Source organism: Poecilia reticulata, linkage group LG22 (assembly GCF_000633615.1).
Source record: "Poecilia reticulata strain Guanapo linkage group LG22, Guppy_female_1.0+MT, whole genome shotgun sequence".
NCBI classification, from domain to species: domain Eukaryota; kingdom Metazoa; phylum Chordata; class Actinopteri; order Cyprinodontiformes; family Poeciliidae; genus Poecilia; species Poecilia reticulata.
The window spans coordinates 5,422,158-5,432,436 of NC_024352.1; the positions used below are offsets into that span (position 1 = coordinate 5,422,158).

General features: G+C 37.7%; 1 protein-coding gene across 1 annotated transcript in view; it reads right to left on the bottom strand.

Annotated features, from left to right (window-relative positions):
- Positions 1-1,871: 1,871 nt before the first annotated feature.
- Positions 1,872-10,279, bottom strand: part of kcnk3b (potassium channel, subfamily K, member 3b) — a 12,038-nt gene continuing 3,630 nt past the window's right edge. The window contains exon 2 of the mRNA XM_008398858.2: positions 1,872-6,645. Coding sequence (XP_008397080.1) covers positions 5,753-6,645 — 893 coding nt within the window. The 3' untranslated portion in view covers positions 1,872-5,752. The remainder of the gene's footprint in view (positions 6,646-10,279) is intronic.

The following is a 10,279-nucleotide window of genomic DNA, read 5'->3' on the forward strand; positions in this document are numbered from 1 at the left end:
CTAAACCATAGACATAGACATAATATATATTATGTCTCTGGCGCTAACATCCCCCTACCACTTCCTGTCTTCTTCTTCTTCGTGGTTTACGCTATCGGCAGCACCTGGTTGTTGATCATGTGACATTGTGTGATGGGAAAAGTGTTTCCATTGTAGTTTTGCTAAATTAACCAATTTCGATATGGCCTAAACAACCACGTCATCCTAGCAACAAAATTTTTTATTGACAAACAAGATTATTATAATTTTTTTTAATTACTGTGTTCCCACTGTGTGAATTTATTTCTGAAATGTTAAATTGCTCAATTTAAGGTAAATGGCATCCTTTTTTATTCACGGCATCACTTGAGAATCTCATACCAATTCATACCAAGTCAAACTAACCAGGTAATTAATTATGTTTGAAAATCTCTAAAACTGATACGCTTTCTTTTTGCCACGACTGTATGAGACTCCCTTCTACAAAATGTAATTATAAACATGTTTGCATCTTATCTATCTATTACATCTGAATTTATCAAGCCATAAAAAAACATCAACAAAAAACTCAAAACCAGTAATTTTATTGGCAAAATATTCATGTTTTACTGTTGACAGATTTACGGCCAATAAATAATCTGCAAGAACATAGGACTTAATTCTCTCTCCCAAAGCTTCAAGAACATTTTTGTTGCCTGTTGTCAAAGAAATATGAAGAAGTGGGAGAGACCTCTTTGGGGTTCTGCACTTTATTTCTAATTTCCCTGCTCTTACTGATGTACAGGCCTGTAAATGTATGATTAATATTCCTAAAGTTGCTCAAGTATTTTTTTTTTAACCTTATTGTTTTCTTGGTGAAAGAATCGAAAGCATAAGTTTCTTTTCTTTAATAATCATATGTAAAATGTGTATGTCAGTCCAGCACAACAGGTTGATGCTGCTACATGATTTCATCTTCTGAAGAGACATCACATCATTTATTTGCATGTAATACGTGCACCGGTTTAGTCTGTTAGACTCCCAGATTTCACCCAACAAAGCAAACAGTAAAACACATTAAATGACTAAAAATAAATACATGTGAAAAAAAAAAATCCAAGCACAGATCTGTGATGTAACTGTTTTAAGAAACTGGCAAAATTTATATATATTGCAGTTCATTTAAAATTTCTAACATTTCTACAAATTCAGAGAAAATTGATAGAAAAGCGTCAATGTTGGTTCATGACACTTTCCCAGAGATCTGTAACAGAGTAAACTTGATAACTTTTTCAAGGCAATTTTACCAATGTATGTTTTTATGTATATTTGCTGTTAAGGAGAATGTTGTTGGATTCCAAAGTTAAAACTTATGTCTTAACTTTGGAATAAGTTTTAACAAAACTTATGTTTTGTTAAAACATAAGTTTTAACAAAAGTTAAAACTTATGTTTTAACTTTGGAATTGTTACAATATATTTTGACGTTTTCCCTCAATTCCAAAGATGAAAAAATGACTAAAATTGAAAGGTGAGAGGGTTAATTCATAGTAAAAACAATTTTATGCCTGTAATCCTTTAGTTTATTTTTACTAGTTTAGTTGATGTATCTGCATATCTGTCGTCATGGTGATAAATAGAAAGTACACCCTTGTAGAAAACTACAAAACGGTCAAATCGTGACATAAATCTGGACCTCAGCAGCTCTAAGAGTGTTTTAATCGAATTTTAAATCCAGAACACGCTTTCAGGTCGATTCATGCCTTCATTCATTCGTACCGCCATTTTGTGTCCAAGCGCCTGTTTTTGTGTCTAAAACAAGTCATTTTGAGCGCTTTCTGTATCAGTTTGTTTATGTTTCAGGGTTAAATATTTTCATTAAAAGAGGTAATTAGAATTTTTTTTGAATCTCATGTATATTTTAATTCTACTTGCAATATTTTTGATAACTTTATATCACACCTTACTTCCATTGTTTTGGTTTTGATCCTAGTTTGGGTCAGTCTAAAGTAAATCTAAGCAACCTCCTGCCAGTAGATATTTACTGGAGTCACATAGCAACCTCTAATGAGCAGATTAAATAAACCACGACGTAAAACACTGGTTGCCACAGCAACAGTAAAATGCCCATAGGTGGGTACAAACCGACAATGACCAGGATGAACAATACTGAGGCGTGTGACTCCATTTTGTATCCAAAAAAGTTTGGTGTGAAAGGATCAAAACCACAAAAGTACAATAAAGCAGCGGGGCGAATAGACTGCCCCATTCCACAAAATGCACAACAAATATCATATTTTCGTTAAGTATTAAACAAACTTAAAGCCAAAACAGAGTAGTGTAATACAGGAAATTAAGTGCACCATTTCTGGTACTAGAAAATAGAACATAGCTGCCATTACTAAATGAAATGCTAAAGATTACCTGATGAAGAGCAAATCTGACCAGCTTGATTACAGCAGCAGATCTGGCAATTCGCTGGTTCTTCCAACGGCAAATTTCAAAAGCTAAAACTGAATTCATCGCAAGATTTCTAGAATAATTGAATAGCTGAGACCAACTCAAAGATGCTTAGTTTAAAACATCCAGTCATCTGTTGAAGTAATAATGAAAACAGTGATAAAAGAGGATGTACTTTCTCTTTAACATGACTACAGCTTGTCCTCTTGATTGATTTTGTCAGCTGCTTATTTGTAAAGTCACAGAATACAATGATAAGAAAATCGAAATAATTCATCTTCGGGGGTTAAAATTCAGTTGTTCCTCCTCGAAATGAAGCGAATGTGACTCTGCATCATGCCACCCACTGACAAACCACCAAATTGTACCCAGGAATACATGAGACGTTAGCTGAAAGATAATTTTTTTCTTATCCATCAATCATCCCGATTCCGTCTATTCAAGCAAAGCTGTCTGTGACTGACAACCAACTAATTACACATTGTACCAACAGGGTAACCCCCCTCCCATCTGCCCCAACAGACTGCTCCCAAAAAAAGAAAAACAAAACACAATTGAATCTACTGCTTGCTCCAGATGTGATCTGCACATCTCTGTGCACATTATGTGTAATGTGGGTTGTGTTTGGGCAGGTCTTTTATCCTCTGTGTTCTGTTGCCATCAATGAAAAATGTTAAAAGGAAAAAGGAGATAGATTTTTTTTGACTGAAAAACAAAGTATGCATAGTATACTGCCAAACATAGTAGCACATACAGCGGCACAATATTAGGAAAACATAACATTGTCAGTTATTGTTGGATATTGTGATGAAATTAACGTTTAGGGTTAAGCCATGTTTTAGAATCTTAGAATTTGTACAACTTAAATCAATTAAAGTCTATTTCAGCTGTCGACACACAACATAAAGTGTTATTGCCTGAATTATAGCTACCAAATATTGCCCTCATTGATATTGCATTAACAAATTGCAGTAATATGCTATACTGTGCAGTTCTAAGTAGCTGTTCGCATTTACTTAGCTTAGTTTAGCATAATAACCTCAGGCAGCCAAAAATGGCTAACCTGACTATGACAATTAGCTAACAGAATTAACCTCAATCCAATTTTCAAGGCTCATTATACCTGTAGCAGAGCGATGTCTTATCGGCATAAGTTTGTAGAAAAGTGAGTAAAGTAGTTTGAGTGGTGAAAGCTAACTAGTAAGAGCCGACTGATAAGTCGCAGCTGATAAGGCAGACTGATACAGCTAGCAGCCTCCATGTTGTAGCTTTTGCATTGCAACACAGATGTAGTTTGAGAAAACAGCAACAAAATTAATATCAATCATCCCTAGTGAAATTGTACAAATTATATATCGACAAGCATAGCATTGTATCAAATTGATCATAATCGTTTCAGTTTGAATTGTTCAAAAGAGCTAAAATTAGGATGGGACTGACTAGCTGTTAGCCTTCTATTCTTCAACAAGCGCAGAAAGCATTTTACTACAGACACTATTATTTATGATGACTTAAAATAATCTTCTTTGAATTTTTTTAAATATCCCTGACAAATCAGAATGAGTGTATTTATGGTTCCTGTTGGCAAGAAATCAAATAGAAGTATCCTTAGATACTCATTTGTGTTTTATGTTTTGTTTTTTTAGCCACTTTAAAATGGTTGATATATTTCTTCAGATTGACAGAAAATTCTATATTAAACATTTCTTCCATTATCCAGTACATAAATTTTACATATATGCTAGATAATTATTGAACTGCAATGTGTTCCTTTTTGCTTCCAGCTCCTGCTTTGGGGATTTTCTTGCGATATGGGAAGAACATCTAACGTCTAACTACTACCATCTAGCTACCAGTCAACCAGATGAATGAAAGAAAATGAACCAAGACACCTCTATCTGCAGTAAATACGATCCATCATGCTCATTACGACAAACTGAAGATGAATCTCATTAAACTCAACTCGTGGTACTTCATTTACTTTTAGAGTAAAACAAATGCACAACTAAAGAATATTTCAGTGTGTTATTGTCAGTGGTCACATTGTTTTTAGACTTTTCCACCTGACAAATTACGTAAGTTTGTGACTAGCACCAGCAATTTGGTTGGAGAGCACTGACAGTCAGGATAAGCTACAGATGTGACTCATATGAAGTTGGTCTACCATTCCAGACTTGGTAAAGTTCTGATGGGTCACACATGCTGTGAGCAATTCTCACAAACTGTATTGTGTCTTCAAAGTAAGGGTGTATGACATGAAGTCTGGTGTTCATGAAATGTCACAACATTTCTCATCAAAGCCCGTCTAACAAAAACCCCTAGCCAGTGGCCTTGTCAGGTGAAATAAGTGCCATTGATTATTCTGGACCCCTGCTATGAAAGTGTGTGATTTAAGTCTGACACCAGCAGAAAAGGAAGTCGTTCTTGAGTTGCCCTATGGAGTAGGTAAAATCCAAAATTATTTGAAGAAGTCTATAGTAATTTTAAATCAAGTGTGTGACATTATTTATGACAGAAAAAAGAAACAGTGATTAATGCAAAGGTTTACATGTCTGGCTAACTGTTAGCCACGAATGGTGCTAATGGAAAGCTAACTGAGTTGCTTTCCATTAAACAAAAAGGGCTTTTTCATAGTATCTTTAACAAGCAGGGTGACATTTACTTATCTCTTGTTCACATCAGGGTCACCTTAGACAGAGATAAGCACTAAATATATATAATTGTCAAACCTTGACTGGAATGTTGTACTCTGATAACAGAGAGAGAATGAGAAAAACAGTGGTTTATGAAACCTTTGCTATTTCTGTGGAGAAAAAAATGGAGATTCTTTATAACAACAGTATTGCTAAAATCTTGTCTGGATATACTGATACACCCCTAAACGTAAAAGATGAAGGAACAGAATGAATAAAGGAAACATTTAGGAAGTAATGCCACGCTCGTTAATGAAAATGCAAAATCCTTATTTGCTGCAGGTAAAACAAGATTCAGTTCTTGTTTCTCTTCATTTCACCGTCATCTCACTCTGTTGATTTCACCGGCCAACCATCTGATAGGCGCAACATGCACCACATTGTGTTCATGTGCCGTGACCCACGTGACTCCGAACCGGTTGGACCTAACTCCGTTGAGCACACACACAAACACACACAAAGCCTCAAAATGAAACCCTCTGTTTGGCTGTTCTGTCTTCATTACATATTTGATCAAGACTTTGCTGTGTGCATACTCCTTTTTTTTCTTTTTTTTTGCGCATTATACTCTTGGAATACTAGGATTGTAGCACCACGTACATCTAGTTGCAGTTAAGTGTTGTCATCAGCTGCTGTGAAAGGCTAAACGGAGCTGCGTCTCTTAAACAGATTGAATGGAGACAGAATGTGTAGGCCTGTTGTTATGGAGCTTATGCTGGTGCATTGACGTGGACTGCACACACAGCCTGTTGATCCAGGATCCATGTAGTGAGGACAGTTACTGTTCTGCTGCAAGTAGGCATCCGAGAAAGTCATCTCCTGAGGGATCATGGTGGGTATGGAGCCCTGCAGCTTCTCTTTGCTTCTGTACCACAAGCAGGAGCATATCGTTTGGAAATGCAACACCTCGGTGTAAGCACCTTTTAAATCTTTAGCCTTTGTGGCGTCGTTGGCTACGACGGTGGACGAGGTTGAGGTCGAGAGCGGTAGAAGACGAGTCACCTCCCCTCGGGGCTTGCCTACGGTCATCAAGGCCTTCTGCTTGGCGTCCCGGCGCTCGTCCTCGGTGTTCATGGTCAGGAAGCGAAGCACGACGAGATTCAGGAACGCCCCGATCACCGTCAGGCCCATGAGGATGTAGACGAAGCAGAAAGCCACGTAGCGCGGGTCGTTCTGCAGCGCGTCGTCCCTCTGCAGGGCCACGTAATCTCCAAAACCGATGGTGGTGAGCGTGATGAAGCAGTAGTAGAAGGCATGCAGGAAACTCCATCCCTCGCAGTGGGAGAACGCCGCGGCTCCCACACACAGAGTGCTCAAGCAGGAGAAGAAGCCGACCGTCACCATGTTTGCCATGGAGACCTCAGTCTGACGCATTCCCAGGCACTTTTTGGCTTGATGCAGCAGGTATCTGACGAGCGTGTTGATGCGCTCTCCCAGGCTCTGGAACATTACAAGGGTGAGCGGGATCCCAAGCAGGGCATAGAACATGCAGAACACCTTCCCTGAGTCGGTGCTGGGCGCTGCATGGCCGTAACCTAAGAAGGGAGTACATCACATATTTGTAACAGAGTGCAGGACGGCAAACATACGGGTCTTACAAACTGATCTCGGATCTCTTTCATTGGTAATTTTAAAGTAACACCAGTCAGATAATAAATATCCTCAGCAAACTATTCACTCATAAACCAAGACTCTTAGTACCATAAGCTGAGTCCTAGATTTATTTAGACTATCAACAATGGAAAGTGATTTTTCAGACCTGCTGAGTACCCTTTATTTATTTATTTTTTTAATCAATTGCCAACAATTCTACCAACTTTCCCTGTTGTTACTGAAGTTTTTTGGGGACTTGTGAAAGCACGTCTCTTCTTAGGGAGCAGCAGATGCTACGGTCGGAAATTCTCCAGTCCAAGAACACTTCAGGTACCGCTCAGTCCATACGCAAAGTCCGTCTCTTCGCAGCTGGAGCCAGAAACACTTCCTACCTGTCCAGGCCAAATCACCTGGACAGGTAGGTGATTTGGCCTACCTATCCAGAAGAAAATGTAAATATAAAATCAATCACTGCATTTGTATTGTCTATTTTTGTTTGTATTTCAGATTGTAGGTACAAAGTTTAAGTAATCATTTTACTGTAACTTTCTGTAGATTCCTAAGTGGCGTTCAAGTATTGAGGTTACCAAAATAATGCCCGAAATGTTGAGCAACAACTTTATCAGACACATTTTTTAAAAGTACATATACCATCTGGCTTTGACCTGAATGAAAGTCTCAACAAAATATTTATAAAACAGACGATTTGTTTATATTTTTATACATTTCTTAAGAGTTTAGTAAAATTTCACATGTTTTGATCCAAAATACAACAGGATTAAAGTACTTTTTCTCTGAAGAAGTTTATGAATAAGTGAAAAAAAATTTAATGTAAAAAACAGTAAAGTGATAAATATCCTTTTAGTGAGATGCTAAAGAAACATCATGGTAGAAGAAGCTYTCTCTCTGCTGGATGCAGGGGTGAAAGTAAGGGGGTACGGCAGGGTACTGCGTACCCCCAAAAGATTTAGCGAGGGTACGCAGTACCTGCAAGAGAGGGGAGCGGCTGTCTGCTGTAAAGAATCAATGGGTTCACTGTGCAGCCGTGAGTGCGCCCACTAATTAATCAGCCGTGACTGATTAGTTTTTCAAGAACAATCTAAAACACGACTTAATCAGTTAATAAATCGCTTTTTTCCCATTTCATATTGTTTCTGAACTGTTCGTGCTTTGCTAGAGCAGCAGCGCAATATGTCGACGCGGAAAGCTTTGAGTCGATCTCGGCATTAGGTGACAAACTGAACGGCGCCAGTTTGCTGAGACCAGCACGTCCTCCTATGGCTCGCTTAAAACCTTCGTAACTTTATGAAAGAACAACAGCAAAAAAATGAACAAAACGTGTTCAAATTAATGACCCAACAATAATAATCTCAGTAATTATTGTTTCAACAAGGAGTTGAGCAATTCTGTGCGTTTCGGTTCCATTATCAAAATAACCAGCAGAGCAGGAGTTTAAAATGAACGAATCAACCACCGCTGTGTTCATGAGGTTTATTAATGATCGCAAAATAAATATCAAGCCTGCAAACCTAATATTGTAACGGACTGAATGTTATGTTTTTAATCTCTGGTCGGCGTGTGGAGCGCAGGTGGTTACCACGGCAACGGGTGTGCTTAAATGACAGAGAGAAATAATAAAAATGTGTGAGTGGTTTAGAGTTGATCACCTGTTCAAGTTGTTTTACCTTTGTTTACCTTTGCTGTGGCGCATCACAGCCGCTGTAGTTTCTGAACGTTCAATAAACGACAAACTTGGACGAATTACCTCGTTCTTTGCGAGAATACATCATTTACAACAACCATCAAACACGGTAAATATGTTTCATTAAGTATTTAACAAACAAATGGCTTCTACCGCGATAATTATGTGAAATTAAATTGTCTAATATAAAAAAATAGTTTGGTGCTGTCGGGCTCAGAGTCTGAGAGGCTTTTCCTTTATCAAACAATTTTTTTTGCCTCTTATTTAGTGGAAATATTGATGTTGATGAGATTTTCTCCAAAATAATAACCTTTTTCAACCTTTATAGCTCCACTGTTGAAAATGAGGCTCTAACATTCACAGGCTCTAACATTGACAGTGAAATAAAATCCAGTCCAACATCTGGTTTGAGGTGATTCCTCTGGAACCTGTTGGAGGAAAAATATCCCAACTTCAGAAGATGAGCTTTAACCTAACAGAGCTCTGTGGTTCCYCCTRTCAGTRYGAGAGTCAGGGTGAGGAGGCGCCATGTTAGGAAGAGAAGTGGAAGCTGCAGGATCTTCAGAACAAACAGGTCATGATGCTGGGTTACTGATTATCCCTCTGTCTGGACACAGGATCAATAGAACCAGTTTAAAAGCTAAAATGAATGGTTATAAACCAGACATGGAAAACTGGGATGCACTCCATGCCATGATGTTCAGAATTTAGGTCTCATGGCATCTCATGGTGTCAACATTGCAGCCAGTGGACTGAGGGAGGAAATACAGCTTTTTTTTGTAGCAATTTAAGAGCTACCGGCTTTTATTGCTTCGCAAAAATTTAATCAGCACAGAAACTCCAAAGCGCATATATATATATAGTACCCCCATAGTACCCCCAAGAATTTAAAACTACTTTCACCCCTGGGTACAGGTAACATCATTATAGCTGTTATGATTAATATGCTAAGTTAATTTAGCAGGACGTGGATTAATTTAATCTTTTCTGTATAAAGTAGAGCAATTTTATCATGTTAAATCTTTTATTAACATTTTCTTAAGAAACTAGAACACTTCTGGACGTTTAGAGGAAGTAATCAAAGAGAACCCAAAATACACAGTGAAAAATGAATGCAAATCCAACAGTGTTAAAGGTTAAGCCTCCAATATCGGTGAACTAAAACAATTCTGGAAAAAGTGAGTAGACAGAAAATTCCTTCACAGCGACATTAAAGACTCATTATCAGTTATCCAGTTACGCTGGTTGGTTGATGCTCCCCCTAGTGGCACAACCAGTATAGGTTTACTTTTTTACACTAGGCCAAGTCGACATGGAAATCATTATCTTGTTATCCTTGCCTGATATTAAAATGTATTTGATTTGCAGAGACAAATAATATTTCAGTCATAAAACAAATTCTGCTCGTTGAGATAAAGAAAGCCTGGCTTTGTTTGACCAAAACAAACAAGTAAATACAATATTGTGGGTGAGCTTCCTTGTGGATTCTTGGAACCGCAAGTAATTTAAAATGTAAACTCTACAACCAGATTCATTACAGAGCTGTGTAACATCCACTGCTCTCTCTCACAGAAAATGTGTAGCACTAACTGAGGTAATCATACGAATAACTAACACACACCTGGACTTTATTGAAATTGAACTGAAATTGTTAAGAGAGCTCAATTTTAGCCATATCAAAGGTTCAAAGAAATCGGTGATTGGAAATTGGCCTCAAAATCTCTGATTGGTGCATCTCTAAAATTACGCAAAATTAAGTTAACGGAGTAACTTTTATAGTGTGGTTGAAAGAAATATAATAGAAAACACACCCCTTAAAATGTGGTGAAATGAAAAAAGGAAAAAAGAAAACCCGAAAAAAAAAAAAAAAAAAT